Below are 23,491 nucleotides of genomic sequence, written 5' to 3'. Positions count from 1 at the left end.
AACTTATTTCGGCGAAGCATTTCATCTCATTTCCGATTTGGCCTGCTTAAGGTCGTTATCATGACCATCAAAGTTACGATAAAGACAGTAAACTATAATATAGCCATAATATACAAAAGGCTGGAACACATTTCGCACTTCAAACGTACCCAATGTTTTATTTCGCAACGAAGTACAATTTTCGAACGTCTTTGCTTTATTGAGAATGACGACCTGCATCTCAACTCGCTATGCGGCACAAGTGGAAATGCTGACGCTGTGTAATGCATTCGTGGCTTTGCGAAAACCAGTCACACCTTATCACATCCTGAAAAAGGCATCAGATCACCTCTATAACACAAACTGAAGTGAACGAAACGCGCTGGTATTGTAACACAATGGCTATTCCAGACCAAGGTCCTGGCAGACCAGTTCTTAAACCCGTCCGAAGCGTTGTCAGCTAGCCGTCCCGAGTACTCGCATCATCGTCGCTACATACAAATCGTCGGCGCAATAACATCGAGACCGAGATCTGGACCGAGATCATGCCACCGCGGGCGGTAAGGTAACATTGGTGGCTCCCCATTGCCTTCTGAAGTGAATGACCCAACGCTCTGACTTGCATCAGTCTTACTATGCCGATATACGCTATACAGAGACGGTAAAAAACGTAGTATGACAATATGACTTACCTTACCTCATAGTTTAACCTAAGATACGGGGCAAAAGTGTCTAAATCAACGTTGTAGATGTCGCAAAGACGTACCGCGCAATGTCTAAAGCTTGCATTGCCATTTTAGATGAGGTATTGACAAATGAAGCCGTACCAACCTTCGCCCTGATGCATATAAGATTAAAGATGTTCCATTCACGCTGCAAAGGACGTTTTCCAAAATTTTCACTCGACGTATATATATATATATAGATATATGTATATATATATACATCGTATCATCATATCGCGTTTTATTCCAGGCAGCAACCTTATCGATTTCGTCTACCACTTATCAGTGAAATCAATTAATTGCAGCATTTCTAATCACAGCCAACGCACTTGCATTTGAAGTTTTTAGTATTTGTATTCATCTACACATTATATATTCATATTTAAATGTACATTGAGTGTACCTGTACTCAATAAATTCGGCAAATTGACTGTCAGAAAATTTATGAAAACTCATTGTGCCTAATTTCAGGCCTTGCTCCTTTTTTCCGGTTTTGTTATGGGATTTTGCGCGGACCAATGATTTATGCAGCAGGACATTAGGAGCTTGTTACTATTATTATTGTAAAGAAGGCACAGGAGATACATATAATTTGGAACGAAAACGCGCTAGCTCGCCAGCCAACGATTGGAGGCTGGAATACCCAATGGAAGTGTGCTAGTTGCAACCTGTAAAGTTCAAGGAGCTCGCAGTTTTAAGAGGAGGCCCAATTCGTGGAATAAAAGTGGCGATTGCGACGTAATTGTTCTTGACCAATATTTTGACAAAACCTGTACATGAACGCTTAAATAAAAATTAAGCTACCATGTACCGCGTCCACTGCTCCCTGCTCCTAAGCCTGTTCTTTCACCTTATCTATAGGATTGCCTCTTATCTTCGTGGTCAAACTCCCCCGGTTCATTTTACACTGGGTCTAGAATGCTCCGACCACTGCTTAGCAGTCTCGTTATTTTAGGATGTTGCCATCATGTGCATAAAGAGCGAATACAATACACAGAAACAATAATAGTTTTACGAACAATGTCATGGTTGCGACAGTTGCGGTGGCGAAGGGACTCCACACCGTAGTTTTGAGCTAACTCCTTCGGTGTCGCGTCATAAGTAAACGTATCGGCCTCTTTTATGAGATAAGCGCTGCTTTGTCCATGATATCGTGGCATTTGTGTAAGCGTTGTTTTGTGTGTGACATCGTGACATTTGTGTAAGCGTTGCTTTGTGTTGCAAAACATTATTGCATTGTGGTGCGCCCAGCGTGAAAAACTGTCGCCGGCTGCCTCCCAAGACCGCCGTCTCCCAAATCTCAAAGCGGAAAACGTTGGCTGCTCTTAAGGCAACCACCGCGCCACCAAAAAGAAGAATAGGGTCGCGGCGTTGCGCCACAAAAGTGTCCTATCCAGCACAGAGAGGCATCGACTCGGGTTGCCGACCACGCCAATGCATAGAAAGCACCGGACTCCTGGCCTGGCCGCTATTTCGTGGGGCTCTCCACCCAGCTCCAGATCGAGCCCAAATCTGGGGAAAAAGCGCGCAACAACAGGCGCTGACTACAAAAGTACCACTCCAGCATTCCTCCCCACGAAAAGAAAGACGTAACTCTTCGTTTTGACCAAATCACAGTGAACGAGCTCCACTTGCTTTTCTTCAGGCTCACGTGTTTTAAACGTCAGATACGTTTCAATGCATTGTGATATACTTAAGAGATTTGGTGAAAATGCTCGTTCATGCTCTTAGATTGTCCTTTGAATATAGCACAAATGGACAGAGCTGACAGATCCTAACGGTGTCGGTCCAGACACAATTTAAATAATGTCTTTCGTCCTGCCCATGCTATGTCATAGGGCACTGTATCTTTTGCAAAACAGAGAACTGGAAACATCTACCTCCATCCCTTCCCCCATCTCCTTCTACTGCCCCTGAAAATTAGCATGTATATCTGGAAACAGTCGGGTCAGCAACAGCACCCTTTCAAAGAAAACGCGTATTTTAGCTGAGGTATGATCCCAATGCGTTTTTTGCTTGGATAACCTCAGCAGAACAAATGGTCGAGAATGAACCCCCTGCCCTGTTAACCAAATGCCTGAATTCCAAATCGTAGCGCTCGCATAACAAGAAGCCTTTTTGGTTCAATAGGCAAGCACAAGGCAAGAAACGTACCACTTCAGCGCATTGGTTGCTGAAGCAGCTGCGCCGCTTTCAAACCCTGAAATAATGCTAAAGTCATTTCGGCTTGCTGTCTGTCAGCATGCAAATTGCAATATACGCGCGTTTATTTATGAATTTTTGACACATCTTATACCTTTGTATGACACAATGGATTTTGCGGTATTGTTACATTAATATTACAAGTTACTGCAACATTTGCTCTTTTCTGGTCACCAAGAAAAGCTTGCCTCCGCGCTGTATGCGCTGCATTCCATCCTCGATGAGCTTGTAATTTGGAAAATGGCATGGAGCAAGCAAGGCAATTGCATTGACATCAGCTTTTGAAACGAAGAGTTCGAGTTAATGGAGACCTTAATAAGTAAGAAGTTGCATATTTTCTACGTGTCTTATTCATATTGCTCCAGCGACGTGATACTGCACGACCGTCACACTCATACTTAACCCGCTGCACCAGCGACTTGGTGCTGCACGACCGTCACACTCATACTTAGCCCGCTGCACTGACCGATGAAGTATGGCTGACTACAACCAGGTCAAAGTTTTGTGATCTCCTTTGTTAGACTCACTGACGGTGCTATCAAAATGGGTAATCCATAATCATCTAGATATAGTTAATCACACCATTCAGCGATACTTGGCTGACCGTAGAAAATCACGTGGTGAGAGACGGATCGCGTTCTCAAGATTGCTGTGTTTTAGGGCAACCTGCCTGGTCAGGCGCGCGCCAGGTATGCACTTCACATATTTAGCACCACAGTGACAATCTGTCAGATGTCTTCGTAAAGCGTAGTGCCTGGCATAGTACCGGAGCAAATCATTACTCTATGGATTGGACGTGCACTCGGAAAAGTAACAACCTTTTACCTGCTAACGCCTTTGTGATTTGGTGCAATTGTTCGTCAAGGACTTCGACAATCGTAAGATTTGGATATGCAGTTCTGAGGTGGGAAAAACCCATTTTATTTTACGATTTATTGGTGTATTTGGAAGTTTGTACCCAATACAAACTAGCCAGCATCATGGAAGATGTCATTAATTTACGTTTTGACCCCGAAACTGCTTGCATGATTCACCGGCATGAACAAGACCAATTTAAAACAAAATGCTAAAATGGATGCAGGCCTCTGATGCCTTCTCTTCTTTTGCAACACACGGTAAATGTTCCTTAAGAACGTAGAAAGAGTTATACCACCTTCTGTAGATTATGCATATTAGTTTTGGTTTTACCATACAAGGTGTTATCAGTACGTGTTTTTGGTACTTTGCTAGCAATCAGGCTTGGTTTGCCATGCCGTCTGTTCGAGCGGTGGGTTATGACTTGGCATCCACTTCTCAGACTGCTTACATTTTTAGAAGGCACTTTTTGTGGAACAACTCATTTAAAGACATGCACACCCCAATAATCTAGGAAACTTCTTCAATGCCTATGATAAAAAGTGGCGTCTTTGTAGGATTCGACCTCCTTTTCTTTTACACATTTGTTGCAATGGGTAATGTCGATTTGTTTCATGTCTTTTGGAATGGAATTTATAAGCGGACGAACCCGTCGGAGATATCGCCGAACAGTTCTCGCGCAGCATTAGTCGCGGGTGTGGCCCATCCCTATATTAAGGCAACTAACGCAGCTCTGGCATAAGCAGACGTCTTGAGATCGCTGGGAAGCAGCATCTCCACCGATTTGTTTGGAGATGACAGCAGCGAGCGATATCAGCTGATAGTTACCGAGAACGCATGGGTTTGACCCACTCATTTCATATAAAACCCACATTACGCTGATGTAGAATGACTCATCCCGTATCATGCATTTACCCAGAAGACGATGTCGTAAATTGATGCGCTTTTTAAGCCTCTTTGTCACAGATTTAAATTCAAGAATAGTGCTTCAAGCATATCTTGCCTACGAGGTATGAATGCATCGTAAATATGTGTATTCGTCGTAACTAAACAAAGCAAAATGTGCCACCTTATGCTCCCAAGCTAATGACTTTAAGTGCTTTTGATCCGTCTAAATACAGTGCAACGCTCGTGCCCATCGTTACGGACGTATGCATCTTGCATCTGAGTCCCGTATCTACACGCTGTACGAAACGCTGAGCGTATGTCCGCACGCTACACGAGACAATGGCCTGGCGTGCCAGTGGTCAATACGCTCGGCTGGTCATCGAGATGCTGAAAACTCAGGTATATGCCACAGACGGCATTTTTTCTCAAAGATCTTGAGGTTTCACGTCTGTTAGCATGGACCTGCGAACGTACCTGATGCAGCGGAAGTTAGCACACATTCAGCCCAGATTCGGTCTCACCTAGCTTTGACAGCACAAAAGTGCACGGAATTACCCTTACCGGGCAATGTCTCCCCCGACCAACAAAATTCTCTGTGGGCGAAGCATCACACGATAGCCTTCTATACTCCAAAGACAGCGGTCCCTGACGTTGACCGGTGTTCAAGTTTGTGCTAGCACCGTCTTGCCTCGTCTGGGGGTACTTCACTGAGGCCGTCACGTCCGACTCGGCTGCGCTGGACCGACACCGTCTTGCCTCGTCTGGGGGTACTTCACTGAGGCCGTCACGTCCGACTCGGCTGCGCTCGACCGACACCCTCTTGCCTCGACTGCGGGTGCTTGAATGAGGCCGTCACGTCTGACTCGGCTGCGCTCGACCGACACCCTCTTGCCTCGTCTGCGGGTGCTTGACTGAGGCCGTCACGTCTGACTCGGCTGCGCTCGACCGACACCGTCTTGCCTCGTCTGGGGGTGCTTGAATGAGGCCGTCACGTCTGACTCGGCTGCGCTCGACCGACACCGTCTTGCCTCATCTGCGGGTGCTTGAATGAGGCCGTATTTTTTTACTCGGCTGCGCTCGACCGACACCGCCTTGCCTCGTTCAGGGCCGTCATGGTTGACGGGTCGTCAGCTGTGACGACTCCGTTGGGCCCACGATGGAGCGGCCTGTCAGCCGACTGTGTCGGCCCGAGTGTTCCTAGCGCCGGCAAATATTCGCGGTAGGGCATCCGGTACGAGCCAAACAGCCAGATCAAACAGAGCGGCGGCGCGGAGCGGGCCGGAGTGAGAGGCGGCGGCCGGCGGTGTTGACGCGAGGGCCGCTGCCGATGGTGCCGGCGCCTGGCCACTCGCGACTGCCTCACCGTCTGGTGCAGCTGCAGTCAGGCCGCTCGCGACTGCCTCATCGTCTGGTACAGCTGCAGTCAGGCCACTCGCGACTGCCTCGCCGTCTGGTGCAATTGCAGTTAGGCCGCTCGCGACTGCATCACCTTCTGGTGCAGGTGCAATCAGGCCACTCGCGGATGCCTCACCGTCTGGTGCAACTGCAGTCAGGCCACTCGCGACTGCCTCGCCGTCTGGTGCAGCTGCAGTCAGGCCACTCGCGACTGCCTCGCCGTCTGGTGCAGCTGAAGTCAGGCCACTCGCGACTGCCTCACCGTCTGGTGCAGCTGCAGTCAAGTCACTCGCGACTGCCTCACCGTCTGGTGCAGCTGCAGTCAGGCCACTTGCGACTGCCTCACCGTCTGGTGCAGCTGCAGTCAAGCCACTCGCGACTGCCTCACCGTCTGGTGCAACTGCAGTCAAGCCACTCGCGACTGCCTCACCGTCTGGTGCAGCTGCAGTCAAGCCACTCGCGACTGCCTCACCATCTGGTGCAGCTGCAGTCAAATCGGGAGCTCGGCCAGACTGACTTTGCGGCTGCAGCGGAGCCACACTGCCAGAGCATCCAGGTCTGACGCGCCTGCCAAGTCTTCCGGTGCGGCAACAAACTGGTTCCAGTCCTGTCCCATGAGGCGCACATTTCTGGTTACATGTGACTTTCAGGGACTGAATCAGTCTTGTGGAAAACTTCTGGTTTTGCTGTGGGAAAACCCGGGCCAGGAGATTGATCGAAGCAAAATGTGAACTAAACTGTCCTCAGTTATATACATAACATGCCCTCTTTACCGGAAATGACTCAGGCTAGCAAACATTGTTGCCATTAGCAAAGTGAACATTCAACGTCAGACAGACGTTGCTTAGATCGTGTAGCTTTATGCAACACTACACATTGTAATAAATGTTCGCTGATATGCGTGTTGGATTGCACCACCAGGATGCACTCGACATGACATTGGTCGATCCGCCCCCTCCCCGCCCCCCATAACAACCTTGGTCTGATTTTTTAGGATGCCGGCAGAAATGAGCAGGAAGCCAAAAAAGAAAAGCATCGACAAAAGCCAACACCATCGGGTATACGGGTTTAAAGCCTTTGGGATACTGTGGAATGTACACTGTTACAAACTGGACGTGCGGACGATCTAGCACCACGTTATTTTAAGTTTGTGGGTATTTCTTCCAGTTTGCTTGATTTAATACCTGGAATATCCACCAATGAAAAATACAAAGTCGGGTTTCACAAGTTAAGAACTGAGTTTGATAATGAGACATCAGACAGATAACCTAAAAGCGGTGTTGTGTGTAAAGCTGCAACATTGCATCAAAGCGTTATGCTCAAAATCTAATGCGATCCTTGAGCGGGATTGTTATCCGTGCTTTCCATCAGCGACGAACTGGGCTGCGCTGCCAAGCCAACCGTCAGCGTTCATCTCCACTGCCTGAGTGCGAGTGCAAACTGGTCACCACTACAGTAGCGGAATTGCTGAACTGATTGTTGTATATCCAGGGTTTATGTGTCCCGTCAGTGAGCGTCCAGCATCCTAACACTGCTCTGTACTCTAATGCGCTACGCGCGCCCTCTTCACCAGAGCACGTGTGGTTGTGCCACATTGAATGCTTGCTGGCCTCCTCGGGCCAACATACATCTGGCTTGTTTTCGTGCGCGGGCAGTGGCTTACGCCTATTGATCTGTCGGCTGCAGTTTGCTTGTAGTGCCCTTTATCAATCTGAGCTGGTCACGATAAAGTGCTCTTGTGAAACACGTCAGTGAGTCGTTCGCTAACATGACGGCTTTGGGATCCATAAGAGAGCGTCCTTCGTCGCGCTCCGAGCGTCCCTAGCCGCGCTCCGAGCGGCCGTGGCCACGCTCCGAGTGTCCCTGGCCGCGCTCCGAGCGTCCCCGGCCGCGCTCCGAGTGTCCCTGGCCGCGCTCCGAGCGTCTCTGGTCGCGCTCCGAGCGCCCCTGGCCGCCGTGTCATCGGTTTGCGCTTGTCGGCAGTCCTGGCCAGCACCAGGGACCTGGGGAAGATGACTGGAATGTATTCCCAGCGCTGTCATCTGGGCTCCGAGCGGCGGCGCACAAAATGCACTGCAGGATCCCCAGAGAAATTAGGCCGGCCGACGGGGAGGGCACGCCGCACTGTCGCTGGCAGACGGAAGGCGCCGCATATTGGACGTTCCGGCCCCACTGGGGCAGTCTCCCACTCGCGCCGCCCTCGCTCTGTGCGCGGGGCAAGACACTTACGCTTCGATTCTCATCGTCCATGCTGTGTGCAGGGCAGGACACCCACGCTTCGATTCTCGCCGTCCACGCTGTGTGCAGGGCAAGACACTCACGCTTCGATTCTCGCCTTCAATGCTCTGCGAGGGGCAGGACACTCACGCTTCGATTCTCGTCGTCCACGCTGTGTGCAGGGCAAGACACCCACGCTTCGATTCTCGCCTGCAATGCTCTGCGTGGGGCAGGACACTCACGCTTCGATTCTCGTCGTCCACGCTGTGTGCAGGGCAAGACACTCACGCCTCGATTCTCGTCGTCCACGCTGTGTGCAGGGCACGACACTCACGCTTCGATTCTCGCCTTCAATGCTCTGCGAGGGGCAGGACACTCACGCTTCGATTCTCGTTTTAGCTCAGAAAAGAATGTGGCCAGCAATGTCCAATTTCCAGTAAGCCGGAACAGGTGTCTGAAATACTTCAGTCGAAACACAACTATGGGCCACACAAGCCCATGACAAATCGTTGTCATAATGCCCACCACCGATCAACACTTTGATTCCTGGCATGCGTCATGTGCCTTGATGTTTATGATTTTTTATACTATTGGCTAACTGCGAATGCCATGAACTCATGACAATGAAGTTTTAGGTTGTCCTAGGTCAACTAGAAAGGGCGTCATGAATCCACTGCTGGTAGCCAGCTACACGTTTCAAGCCTGTTTTAAATTTTCGAACACCAATTTTCCTATCGCAGCTTCAGCCACCTGGTCAGTGTGTTGTGTGCTCACGGCAGCCCATTCTTACGGTGTGGGTCCTGGGTCATGTGAAAATGACGCCGCCCAGCAACCACCGGGAGACTTTCCTAAAGGCTTAGAGCATGTTTGACGTTAATTGTTTCTGCTTCGATGCTCCAACTCGCTGATGCTGTTGCCATTATGTCCATTTTCGTTTCACATGTGCTTCTGATTAGTTTTCACATGTGCATTGAAGTGGCTTTAGGTCGCCTTGGGTAAGAGTGTTGGATTTTATGCAGTACTTGATAAAAACTTACTGCAGATATATCATACTTAGAGTCTTTCTAGCAACTGCCTGCCGTTAAGGCAAGACGCTTAGTTCTATGATGTCAGAGCATGATTCCAGTCAACCCATTCATTTGTCTTTCTCCATTGTTGCAGTCCACAAAGGTGGCTTATGACGTCCGTGAGTCAACAGTTCAACTGTGAAATGAAGTAATTTCATCATGCTGATATCCCATAAGCTCACTCTCACCCAGGCAGGCGTCTTCATCACAGATGACACTCGACGTACAGTCTTACCTATATCCCGTTTACGCCGTTCGGCTTATAAAAACGTAACACGCCCCTGCGAAATGCGTAATGACTTTTTTGGTAACGCAGTTTCGCTTCAGAGCAAGCTGTATGTATTTGCACACCCCACAACAGGAAAACTGCCTTTTACCGATATCGGCTCGTATCCATGGAAGACAAAGCACCTGTGCAGTGTGAGTCACGTGATCACCTTCGCTTTTGCTGACGTTTCTTTGGCAGTGCTACGAGATGGGCTGTTGCGCTCAGCTCGGCCTGGTTTAGCCTGAGTGGATGACCTGGATGGTCGGTTGGTGTATGGGGCCTTGGTTCTAACTACTCAATGGAGAGTACACAGGCAAAGGTAACGTGTCAAGCTGGTTGCCGCAGTAAACGTGCGAAGTTGTCCTAGTGTATCATAAGTGCTGTCATGTTTTCGTCCAACGCTGATCAGTCTCGCACAGAAATTGCACGATTTTTCTAAGGTGAATGCAGTTTTGTGCTCGACTCGGCTCCGTAAATGTATAGACAGCGGCGAAGCACAGGCACAGTCAGTGGCGTCACCATGAGCTTAATAATGTACCGGGTAATTCCGCGGCGAACATGAGCCAACACAAGTAAAATGTCGGCGCAATAGCCTGCGATATAGTCTACAAGGTATCTGAAATCTATATTTATTTCCATGATCAAACCAAGGTTTTCAACTAGAACTCGCGTACAATATCTGTGCCGAATCTCAAAGCAATTGGTGGCGCGTCGTGCAAGGCGATACACGTTCCGAAAATACGAATTGCTCTTCCGAGGTGTTTAACTTCAAAGCGCTGGCGTACAGCCCGATATACAGTACAGTGCGAGAACTCTCCAACGCAGCAACTCAGCAGTCCCTGTCGTGCTTTCGCCAAGGGACCAAAAGCTTAGTGCCTATCATCAGTATAAGAAAGTACAGTACCATGCAGTGAATAACGGTTAATCTCGTTTGCGAAGATTGTGTAAAGGAGGCAGCTCACGGTCAGCCCTGAGCGAAATCCCGTCAATGACCGTGAGAGATTCCGAACGAGAGATGTTAGTCTTTCGAGTGCTTTACCCAAACTTCTTTGGTACGCATAGATAAGTAAGTTGAGTAAAAATAACTTTTTGAACCAAAGCAAACTGATGTAGTAGAGACGTTTCTCTAAAATACGTGTGTGAAAGATCGCATCCGAACACCCGACACAAATCCAATATCACAATTATGGCAATTCCTACGTAATCCGACGTCCAGTGTAAGTCCTCAGGCACCACCGCCAGAGCAGTTTCGCATGACATATCAGAATTTAGCCCCTTTCTGGGACACAGCAAGCATTCTGGAAAGGAGCGGCATCGATTGACGAAGGGCCTCCTTCTGGTGGAAACCTTCTCACTATAACTCACTAGATTTCGCCCACCTTACTACCTTAAAGGACCAATTCGAGTCCTGTTGTGTAGCTGCAATAGAAGCCAGAAACTGTCAAACTATGAAATTATTCTTCACCTTGGAAGCCAAACGAAGTGAAGAGGACATACTTTAAATATCTGTGTCGAATACGCTGTTGTTGCTTTTCATTTCGCAATGGTTCATTCGCTCCTTTATAAACCGATGAGCCTCAGAGTCGTTACCAGAATTATTTGGGCTCTTCGAGGATAAGGAACCCGTGGATTGAGCAACAGCTTAGACCAAACGAGGTCACACATTTCTATTGATATGGTCCACTCATGTTTGTTAACTCATCCCTTCAACTAATCCCGTCTGGTCGACCCGGGGGCCGCCAGGGACACATCAGACTGCTCCCTGAAAGGGGAGGCGCTGTGATTGGGGCAGTTAGCCCCAAATCGAAGGGGCTCTCACTGACGCAAAGGGATCCTTTACCGGCGTAGAAAGTCCAGTTAATTTGCAAAGAATCCCAGCCCGATGTATCGGACCCCTGGCTGAAACGAGACGGAGGGCCCTGCTGGGCATCAGTGCCGCTGACTGACACAGGGCTCCTCCACTGTCTTATTGCAACCCCTCGTATTGTTATCTCTCGCATCTCATTTCATCGTCAGAGGAACCTGACCAAAGCAGAAGGCTGCCACTAGGGGTCCCGTCACTGCGCTGGCTCAGCAAATGTGGACTCCTTGACTGATGCGGGCTGATTCAGGGCTACTTGCCGGCACATAATGTTATGTGGGCACTGTGGGCTCCTGACCAATGCATAAGCCCGTTCTTGTTGCAGGGGACCCGATAAATGCAGGTCTGCAATGACAATCTCTGGCCTTGTCCCTGCTTGGGAAATGGGTCCCCCAAGGCCCAGACCGACGCGGAGCTGGCTGTTCGGCATTAGTGATCTCCGTGATCAACATAGAGGCCCTTATCGCTCAGAAGGGTTCCATCGACGCAAGAGGCCCTCCGACTGATATTTGAGGGCCTTGTTCTGCAGGCGAGAGTCCGTTGATACAACCTCCAGCGGACCCTACAATTGGGGTCCCTGTCGGCGGCCCCGAGGATCCAAAGGGATCCAAAAGGTACAAACACAAATGAAGGCGTTCGTGCGACAATCGGCTAAAAAAAAGTGTACACATAGCCGTCGAAGGCTATGAAAATGTCAGGAACATTAGCACTGCGGGAATGCGCATCGAAAACTAATATATCGGACCACTCGGCCTCATGCAGATTGTGCCATGTTGTTGCACTGCGTGCAGGCAATGCAAGTAGGACCCGTGGTCTTCCTGACCAATGAGGCGGGTGGCTCGCCGCGTCTCCACCTGTCCCACTATGCGCCTGAGCTGTCGATGACGTCAATCAGATATTACCGCTTGACAACAGATGACGGTTTGGCAGCCAGGCAGTGCTTATTGGAAGTCGGCGAGCTCCAAACGCGAGACCAGAACGGAGAGCAATCCTCGCACTGTTCATTCACTCTTTGATCGCTCGGCTGTTTATTCATGCTTTCGCTCACTCGTCCTGTTCATTCATTCTTTGGCCCATCCGTCCAGGGAATATGTCGGGCGCACAAACACGCAGACAGTGCGGGAAGAGATGTAGGAAAACAACTGCGTGTGCAGGCAGGTCGGCACCGCGCAGGAGACTCAAAGCAGCTGTGTGTGCAGGCAGGTCGGCACCGCACAGTAGACTCAAAGCAGCTGCGTGTGCAGGCAGGTCGGCACCGCGCAGTGTACTCAAAGCAGACTCACATGATAGCTTGGATAGGTTTCACTTCAATGAGAGCCGACGCATATTTCTGCATCTTCCAGTTAATTAACAGTCGCCAAAGAAATAAAGGTTGCAAGACCAACTGCTTACTTGCAAAATAAATCATACTTCCTAAATTCCCCGTCGGTGTACTCTATTACATCACTGAGGTCCATGTTAAGGATACAGTTCATAACAACTTGCAAGGAAGATCTTTCTCTAACACTGCGATAACTGTCACATGGTCCTAGAGGCGTGCCAAGTGATAATGGCTCTCCCATTCATGACGTAAGAAGTAGTGACAGTCCAAGTGGTCGTGTATCGCGGAAGGCTTTCTACAATAAACGCAGTAATAGGATGCCTCTCGAGAGGGCTATAGCACATCTCATCCTTATTTTATCTGGCCAGTTGTGACATCAGCAGTGGGCAGCGAGGTCAACGACCTTGCAGTGAACAGCAGAGTCAACAGCCTGAGATTAAGTGGAGGTGCATAATGGAAAGGTGACCATCACTTTTTATGTGAGCGAAATATCACGTTGATTACGGAAATCAACGGAAATAAAAATTACGAAAAAAATTGGTGCGTTGATTACGGAAAACCCGCTAGCCCTGCCGTGCGTGGGGAACCAATCCGGCCCCTGCAACTTTCTTATTTCATCACCAAAGCGTATTAACAAGGCGCTAAAATTGTGTGACCGCGCGACTATCCATTTGTCACATTCCAACACAGCAGCGTCTTTCATTGGCCAAGGAAGGCTCCAGGTGCACTTTGTGGGAGGAGCATCCGGACAAAGCACGGTCTTTCAAGTGCATGCATTTAGGGAGAAGATCATACAACAGAAAATAGCTTGATGTATAGCCCAAATCAATTTTTTTCCGTCAGATACCTCCTAATCTATCAATTTGTTCGAGTTAACAAGGGATTGCTCGATATTTTTGTTCGAGCGATTAAATATATACGTATTTTCACGAAAAGTAAAGGACGTGATAACGTGAGGGAATCGACGTTGGTTTCAGCTTCGGATTCAAGACGTCTTGAACCGTACACTAGCTGTTCAACACTTTCCGGCCATGCGTCCGATCCCAAAGGCACATGCAATGCGGAAGTGGATATAGTAGGCGACAGGAAAGGTTCCAGGAAAAGATGTGGAAGGCCCACGTCTCCAAGATCCACCTGGGCTGCAAAAAAAGTGGAGCAGGCTGCACACTGGCATCATAGCGGTTTGTCACCCCTCTCCAGGTGTGTTCCAATGTCTTAGGGGCAGCTGCGCCAAGTTTCAGGGCTAAGGGCGGTGCCAAGAACGGACATGTGAGAAAGAATAACAGTCGCCTTTTGAATGAGCGCCAGCACTGTACATCTCACACATTTACCCTGCCAGCTTTGTATGTCCTGTGTCGGCACTGATTTGGGGTACTGACAGGGACGGATTTATAGGATAAAAACATCACAATGGGTTGAGGCAGCAGCCAGTAGTGCTCGCACTTGTACGCTGTGAAGCAGCTAATGTTTTATTTGCGCTGATTTTCAAGATTCCGCATCTAACACTGCTGATTTAACAGAAACCGTTTACATTTGTGTTTTTCGGTTCATCACAGGTGTGGTACCGTCATATAACACATTGCAGGATATCTTGAGGATTTACTGGTCTGTAACAATTGATTTATATTTACCTCACTTCCTGTGCGCGCAACCAACGTGCTATTGTGTTCTTTTTGTCCAAATAAATAGGTAAGGTAAGACTGCAAGTTTTCGTTCGTCATCGCGTCCAAGCACAGGTTTTAAAGCTCCCTAGATGCTAAGAGGTGGGCATTCGGCCCGCGCGTGGGGGGAGGGGGAGGGGATGCGTAAAAAATTCGCCACGTAAAAATCGTTTAACACCTCCAGTGAATGAATAATGGTATAGATTACAGCACCTGCTACGCAGGGCGAGTGCTGTGATAGCCGCGCATAAAAAACTAAACAGAAATAACACTTCCTTTGGGTAATAGCAATGTTTTAAAATCTGTTCATTCATGCCTTTGTTAAAGCTTACGAAATGACTAACAGCATGTTTCATTTGCTTGGCACAGCGGAATTAGCTCAAAGCAGCTACAGCGCAGCTTCGGCACCTTTGCCAGCGTCGGGACCTATTAGCAAGGCTTAGCCTAGCATGGCCTGGACCATCATGCTCTTTTAACCGTTAAGAATCCTTAAGCCGGACTGGCATGTCAGCCATTTTAAGCCAAAACTACAGGATTATCCGGTAAAATACGACACTAGTTTTCAGATTTGACCTGGTATTGCAGTGAACTTCACATGTTTTTGCAGGCGTCGAATGAATGACGGTACGATCGTGCCAAGACCCTTTGCCACTTCTAGTACAATTCACGACGGCATCTGCTGCACACACAGTCCGATAATATGTCATAAGGGTCAGCAGACGAAAGCTTTTCTGATTTTTTCCCGTGGCATATAGATGCATGATAACAAAATTATTGCATAATAAATTGCCCTGGTAATAATTCAAATCTTACAGGCCAGATGCGAACAGGTTTCAAGTTCTCAGTTGCTCAAGAAATCACTGCAATTCAAACCATAATTTGGGACTACCTAGAACAGCGTTCGCGTCATTTAGGACATGCATGTGTTCAATGCGCATTTCGATCAGACTGATGTACTAAAATGTGTCTTTTGTTTCAGAATCTGAAGGACCAGATTCTGACGACAAACGTGTGGGTGGAGCATGTAAGTACGGGAGCGAAATCAGTGCAAGGGGCACGACGTGACCTGAAGACGAATCACGGACGGAATAACACTTGCCGACAGCCGATTTTAGATTTCATATTGCAAATTAAAATCGACCAATCAAAGCGCCTCATACTTGGATTAGTGCTTAGATCTACCGCGTGCTTGACTTGTTCTGGCTGCGTGCCAGTGACGTCAATTTGGTCACTGGCTGTGACGTCAGCCTGACGCCTGCCGCGCGGCTCATGTGACGTCACCACCAACCGTTGAGCCCATAAGAGTGACCCATGGGAGTGGCACGCGGGCGCCGGCACGGCGCTCCGCGGGCCGGCGGCAGAGAGCAGCATTGATCTGCGGACTGCCGCACCGTCCTCACACGGCGGCACTGCAGCAGACGACTGACAGACGACGGGCTCTGAGTCACAGCCCCACATGTCTGCCAGACCAGCGGTCACGGCCTCACATCTCTGCCAGGCCAGCGGTCACAGCCTCACACCTCTGCCAGACCAGCGGTCACGGCCTCACACCTCTGCCAGACCAGCGGTCACAGCCTCACACCTCTGCCAGGCCAGCGGTCACACAGCCTCACACCTCTGCCAGGCCAGCGGTCACGGCCTCACACCTCTGCCAGGCCAGCGGTCACGGCCTCACATCTCTGCCAGGCCAGCGGTCACGGCCTCACACCTCTGCCAGGCCAGCGGTCACGGCCTCACACCTCTGCCAGACCAGCGGTCACAGCCTCACACCTCTGCCAGACCAGCGGTCACGGCCTCACACCTCTGCCAGACCAGCGGTCACGGCCTCACATCTCTGCCAGGCCAGCGGTCACGGCCTCACACCTCTGCCAGGCCAGCGGTCACGGCCTCACACCTCTGCCAGACCAGCGGTCACAGCCTCACACCTCTGCCAGACCAGCGGTCACAGCCTCACACCTCTGCCAGGCCAGCGGTCACGGCCTCACACCTCTGCCAGGCCCAGCGGTCACGGCCTCACACCTCTGCCAGGCAAGCGGTCACGGCCTCACACCTCTGCCAGACCAGCGGTCACGGCCTCACACCTCTGCCAGGCCAGCGGTCACAGCCTCACACCTCTGCCAGGGCAAGCGGTCACGGCCTCACACCTCTGCCAGACCAGCGGTCACGGCCTCACACCTCTGCCAGGCAAGCGGTCACGGCCCTCACACCTCTGCCAGACCAGCGGTCACGGCCTCACACCTCTGCCAGACCAGCGGTCACGGCCTCACACCTCTGCCAGACCAGCGGTCACGGCCTCACACCTCTGCCAGACCAGCGGTCACGGGCCTCACACCTCTGCCAGACCAGCGGTCACAGCCTCACACCTCTGCCAGGCCCAGCGGTCACGGCCTCACACCTCTGCCAGGCCAGCGGTCACAGCCTCACACCTCTGCCAGGCCAGCGGTCACGGCCTCACACCTCTGCCAGGCCAGCGGTCACGGCCTCACACCTCTGCCAGGCCAGCGGTCACAGCCTCACACCTCTGCCAGGCTGGCGGTCACGGCCTCACACTTCTGCCAGGCCAGCGGTCACAGTCTATCACCTCTGCCAGGCCAGCGGTCACGGCCTCACACCTCTGCCAGACCAGCGGTCACGGCCTCACACCTCTGCCAGGCCAGCGGGGCTGACCGGGCCAGCGGGACTGGCGGCAAAGCCAGCGTGGCGGACCAGGCCAGTGGGGCTGATCAGGCCAGCGGGACTGACGGCACAGCCAGCGGGGCTGACCAGTGTAAGCGTTACTCGCACTGAAATGGCTTCGAAACAACGCATCCAACCTGAGCCGACCAAAGGATTGTGGCACCGTTAGTAAAGTGGCTATGCTGCGTGACTGGGAAAACAGAGACACGAGGTTCAGTTTACCGCTTTGCAAGCGTCAGCTGCCTGAGTGAGATGCAGGCTAAGCCATATGGACTCACCACTCGAGTGTTACACAAGGTCCCTGTGACAACGACCGACCAATGAATCTGATATCTATGCAAGCTCGCTTAAGCTGCTAGCAGAATATTCAACATCAGATGGTCGAAAGGCGTTTAGCACGCAAGGATAAGCCGCAGCACAGATATGAGCAGCATGGTGTGCTATGTTGAAAGAAATAATCCTACTTAGACTCAGACCTTACTCAGACAAACAGGCAGGCGTACTCTGAGTTCACAGAACGTAAAAAAAATGCCCAGGAAATATGGGTGGACAAAAACAAACTAACGTTATATTTTTGCATGCTGGCAATGGGATTTAACGACGCACTTTGTTCCTAGGACTTGATTGTGTCGCCTGTCTTTCGCCCTGCGCAGGACGGGCGAGCGCCGTGGAAAATCGACCCCCGCGACTTTGGTTTCCCAGCCACGCAGCTTAACCACAATATCACCGTAAACAAAATGGATTTTTACTGTTGGGTTCTATAGGTACAAGTGCGGTGTCCTTCGTCACTTTCTGTAAAACCCTGAGCCTCTGATTATTTGTTTATACGGTTAACATAGTGAATTCATATGAGGCACTGAATGGGGTAAATTCATGTCAAAGACGAAGTGATTCGAATGTGAGGGGCCCACGCAAAATAATAATTCAAGTTAAGTCCCCATGACAAACCGCCCCTCCCTCCTTCCCTTCCTCCCTCTTACTCTCTCTCTCTCTCTCTCTCTCTCTCTCTCTCTCTCTCTCTCTATCTCTCTCTCTCTCTCTCTCTCTCTCTCTCTCTCTCTCTCTCTCTCTCTCTCTCTCTCTCTCTCTCTCTCTCTCTCTCTCTCTCTCTCTCTTCTCTCTCTCTCTCTCTCTCTCTCTCTCTCTCTCTCTCTCTCTCTCTCTCTCCTCTCTCTCTCTTTCTCTCTCTCTCTCTCTTCTCTCTCTCTCTCTCTCCTCTCTCTCTCCTCTCTTTCCTCTCTCTCTCTCTCTCTCTCTCTCTCTCTCTCTCTCTCTCTCTCTCTCTCTCTCTCTCTCTCTCTCTCTCATCATCACCTGTCACATAGTCACACCTGCCCCAGTATCCCACGATGCAGTTTCGGCCAGCGCAATGTCATCAAAGCCTTCTTAGCGCGAACAGGAAAAATAGGCCTTTATCGTTGCAACTTTAGTGCAATCCTGAACATGACTGTCTATTACGGCGCTGACCTCCCGTTTTCATCAGATGCCTGTTCCAACTTAGGCTTTCACATTACCAGGTCGCAAAGCCCGAAACTCTCATCAGTCATTTAGGATACCACTGCCATTACCACCATCATTCCAAATTCAGTGGCTAGAACTTCGCACATTCTCTGCACAGCTCCGACATTCATGATTAATTAGCGCGATATAGCGGCAGCATCGCGTTGAGAAACGCTGTGAAGGAACGTTTTGAATAAATTGTGATATGTGGTTGTGGCCTTGTGCCCTTGTGAGATCAGGGGCTGATCTCAGACGGCACTCAGACGGGTGTGAGACCAGGGGCTGTAGTGGGGAGAGGGGGGCGGGAGGGGGGGGGGGGGCAGAGGGGCAAATTCCCTGCCACCAGGCAGGGGTGAGGGACAAAGTATGTTTTCGCTTCCTGAAAATTTTGGGAGGCCCCGTTTATCCAAAGTAAAAGCTCCGTAACGCCAAATACAGTTACAAAAATTGAGGTCAAGGAGACCCCAATAACTGAGCCAGAGGGCGCTAAAGTTTTTTTGCCGGTTCGGAATAGCTCATACGTTATGTCCATGTTATTTCACACCAGTCATGTCAGCCCCGTTATGAGCTAGAAGACACCTTTTCTGGAACATGAAGCATGAACAAGAAGAAGGGATCTCCGTTTCTGGAAAGGGAGACCCCTGTCATGCCTCAGATGGATTTAAATGCACATTCGTGAATTGTCAGGATCCTGTTCTAGATTAGGAGACACAATTATCGGGCGCTTCACGTGACTTTTTCGGGAACAGCAGACCCCGTTTTGGAATTGGGAGGCCCTTTGCAGGATCGGAAACCCATGTTAGTCAAAAGAACCCAATGCTGGATTTTTAATGGCCTACATGAATATTGTCACTGTGATAATTTGGTAAAGGACCACGTGATCCATGTCCTCCATCCCCGCCCCTTGAATATGACACCACCCAGGAGGCCCCATGTGACGCGGACCCACTCCGTCCAGCAAGCCCATTGGAAAAAACTCCCCGACCCAAAGTCCGTGGTGCCGCTACTGAACATGATAATATAATGTGGCGCCGCTCGTAAACATGACATATATGCATATATATATATATATATATATATATATATATATATATATTGCGAACGATGCAACGTTTGGAACCTCCACTCTATGATTTGTACCACACAACTTATTTTATCAGCCTGATGACTTGCATAAAAGCTGAGGTGTGTGACTAGCAGAATAAGTATACTTAGCCGTCTTTCCTCCATGGCTGTACACCGGCGCCGTCAGTTTGTCAGATTCCTAAGTGAGTGATCCCACAAGTAACGTTGGCCTGTGGGATCACACAGCACGTGGTCTCGCGCTGCCGTTGGAGCATCGCATGTAAGCGGTGCCGGTTTATCGCTAGTCTGCTGCATACCTATGTGAGTACTCGCGGGGCCGATAGTCGATCGGCTCCCGCGGTAAATAGTTTCACTGTGCCGTTGGTCTGTCAGGTCTTGCAGTGAACGGTTTTACTGTGCCGTTGGTCTGTCGCGTCTCGCAGTGAAAGGTTTTACTATGTCGTCCGTCTGTCGGGTCTTGCAGTAAACGCTTTCACTGTGCTGCTGGTCTGTCGGGTCTCGCGGTAAATATTCACTGTGCCGTTGGTCTGTCAGGTCGTGCAATGAAGGGTTTCACTGCGCCGTTGGTCTGTCGGGTCTTGTAGTGAAGGGTTTTGCTGTTCCGTTGGTCTGTCGGGTCTCACAGTGAACGGTTTCACTGTGTCGTTTGTCTGTCACGTCCTACTGTGTCGCGTCCTGCTGTGAGCGGCTTGCCGTTAGCCTGCTGGGCGCCACGGTGAGTGGTCTGACAGTCTGTAAGTCTGCCGGATCCCGCAACGGACGGTTTCTTTGTCGTGCTGCGGTCTGTCGCATCTCGGATTGAGCTGCTCATTTCGGCGGCCCATTTGTGAGACTTCACAGTGGGCTGTGTTGTCGACCGTCGCATGCCATATTTCATTGTCTCGCAGCGGGCTTGGGGATAAGTGGGCGCAAGCCTTGTGGACGCTCTCCCGAGACAACGATGGGCCTGGTGACATTTCCACTCCGCCAGCATGTTGGACATAATTTGTCGTGAAACACTTCCGGCTGACAGTATCCCCGCGTGCGATGGAACACCCGGCCACATTTTCCCGTCCTCATTTGTCGGGTCGGAACAACTTTCACTGATAGAAGCAGTAAATCTGACAGGCAATTCTAGAAGCGAAAGGCACAAAGCTCAACTGTGCGGCAAAGAAAGCGATGTGAGCGCTGCATTCACGAAAAATGGACCAGCTAAACGGCGCGCTTTTGGGCGTGAATTGTCTTCTACCATCAATCCAGAAAACATGAACGTCACATAACCGCAAGTCATAAACGCTGGAAACATTTGGGTGAATGTCGTCTGGCCCTCCAGACAGGGCCAAACCAGGCCACGTGTCGCACCGTACCATACCTCACCGCACCGCACCAGACAGCATCGTACCGCACCGCACAATACCGTAGCGTACCGTACCGTGCAGTGCTGTACCGTACCGTACCGTACCGTACTGTACCGTACCGCACCGCACCGCACCGCACCGCACCGCACCGCATCGCACCGCACCGCACCGTACCGTACCGTACCGTACCGTACCGTACCGTACCGCACCGTAACGGGACCGGACCGGACCGGACCGGACTGGCAAATCAGGCGGACGACGCTCCACCACCCAAGAGCTGGACCCGCCAGCGGAGTGGACGCGTCCCTCCAAATGCTGTGTTTCAAAGTTCCGATTCGTCTATTTAACGACCCGTGGCAATGGTTCAAACTTTGCTCCAGTGAAAACTCTTGAAGAACAAGTACTGAGGTTTAGGATCCGTTGAGGCAAACTGGTAGAATGAGGCGTCTTTGCCGAGTAGACTCTGGTCGGAAAGCGTTATTTCAGTGGTGCTGGAGAAGACGGATGAGCTGCATGCATCGAACACCGGAAACGCATTCCAGTATGATAGCCTGAGGTCACATGCTCTTCATTTCGTTATCAGCTTTTCTCCTAAGCAATTTTGAAGTGACTTGAGCCTGATATGCGGAGAAGACAGACTATGATAGTGAGGAGGGTGACAAGGCCTATCTGGGGGGACACAAAATTCCACCAATAGTTCCCCCCTTTGTCGTCACTATAAATCATAGAAGAGAGCGTCTTCGCACAGCTACAATCACTTGGTCTTCTAAAAGGCAGACGTGTTTACAACCTAACCGCAAAACATTATGCAGCTTACGCATAGCCCAGATGTTATTATATACTGAGCTATGAGCAAACAGCCCCGTCCAGTGGGGACTGCTGCAGCTTTCTTCACATCTCGTTGTCTCACGGCATGCGCATAAAAGGTTTGCTTACAGAGCAGCATACTAGATGAATATTCAGAGCATGATCATGTCCGGGCTATATTTGCGTCGGCTGCGACGCTCCTCCGGCTCTTGATAGTCTCGCCGGACCAGGGCTGTGATCGCCGACGTCCGTTGACACGAGCCAGCGCCGGCGGGAGACGCCCGGACGCTGCTGAGACGGCAGACCAGTCTGAGGAGCAGCGGCACCCGCTGCGCTCTGTTCAGGACGACCGGCCATCGAAGCGCGATCCAGGCATTTTCCCAGCCGTCCGTGGACCAGGGTGGCGCCTCGTTACCTGCCGGCCAGCGCTGACTCTCCGGCAGCTCTCCGTCCGGCAGCCGTCGCCACGCCGGGCAGGCTGAGGCGCCGCCGTCTGAGATACGGACCGACGCCGGGCAAAGTGAGGCCGCCGCCGTCTCAGGGCACGGACCGACGCCGGGCAAAGTGAGGCGCCGCCGTCTCAGGGCACGGACCGACGCCGGGCAAAGTGAGGCGCCGCCGTCTCAGGGCACGGACCGACGCCGGGCAAAGTGAGGCGCCGCCGTCTCAGGGCACGGACCGACGCCGGGCAAAGTGAGGCGCCGCCGTCTCAGGGCACGGACCGACGCCGGGCAAAGTGAGGCGCCGCCGTCTCAGGCACGGACCGACGCCGGGCACAGTGAGGCGCCGCCGTCTCAGGACATGGACCGACGCCGGGCAGAGTGAGGCGCCTCCATCTCAGGGCACGGACCGACGCCGGGCAGAATGAGGCGCCGCCGTCTCAGTACACGGACCGACGCCGGGCAGAATGAGGCGCCGCCGTCTCAGGACACGGACCGACGCCGGACAGAGTGAGGCGCCGCAGTCTCAGGGCACGGATCGTCGCCAGGCAGAATGAGGCGCCGCCGTCTCAGGACACAGACCGACTCCGGGCAGAGTGAAGCGCCGCCATCTCAGGACACGGACCGACACCGGGCAGAATGAGGCGCCGCCGTCTCAGGACACGGACCGACACCGGGCAGAATGAGGCGCCGCCGTCTCAGGACACGGATCGTCGCCGGGCAGAGTGAGGCGCCGCCGTCTCAGGACACGGACCGACGGTCGCGTGACCGGCCGAGGCACGTGCCGCGCGTGTCGGAGACACGCGGCGCTGATGACGACGGGTCTAATGAATAGGCGCTAACGACGACTCATGTGGGCGGGGTGATAAGCTTTCAATAGGTGATTATGTGTCAAAGGAAATCTGGTAACGCCGCCACTCGACGTTCGACGTCTAGTTTCGACATGATTGGTCTTACTTGCATCTGGAATATCTTACCAAAACTTGGAAGGTTAACGTGTTGTCTGGTGTTTTAGTGCGATTTTAATGCATCTTTTACCACGTTTGAAATGAACTGCTTGGTATCAGTGGCCATACTGCGGACCGGCTTCATCATCAGGACCAGAGTGAATTAGCTGTGTTGTGCATGTTACGCACTGGCACTGGGACGCTCAAGTCGGCATCGTAGGCCAGGGCCAGTTCGGTGCACCGAGGTAGGCAGAGCGGA

The 23,491-nt window shown here is 51.2% G+C and overlaps 1 protein-coding gene across 1 annotated transcript in view; it reads left to right on the top strand.

Annotated features, from left to right (window-relative positions):
* Positions 1-23,491, top strand: part of LOC119103491 (acetylcholine receptor subunit alpha-L1-like) — a 96,384-nt gene that overhangs the window by 28,831 nt on the left and 44,062 nt on the right. The window contains 1 exon segment of the mRNA XM_037227051.1: positions 15,419-15,463. Within this exon segment, the coding sequence (XP_037082946.1) occupies positions 15,419-15,463 (45 nt within the window).

This window comes from Pollicipes pollicipes, unplaced genomic scaffold (genome assembly GCF_011947565.3).
Source record: "Pollicipes pollicipes isolate AB1234 unplaced genomic scaffold, Ppol_2.1 Scaffold_5724;HRSCAF=6776_pilon_pilon_pilon, whole genome shotgun sequence".
NCBI lineage: Eukaryota > Metazoa > Arthropoda > Thecostraca > Pollicipedomorpha > Pollicipedidae > Pollicipes > Pollicipes pollicipes.
Note: the sequence above shows the minus strand (reverse complement) of the source record. Positions and strands in the feature narration are given on the sequence as shown.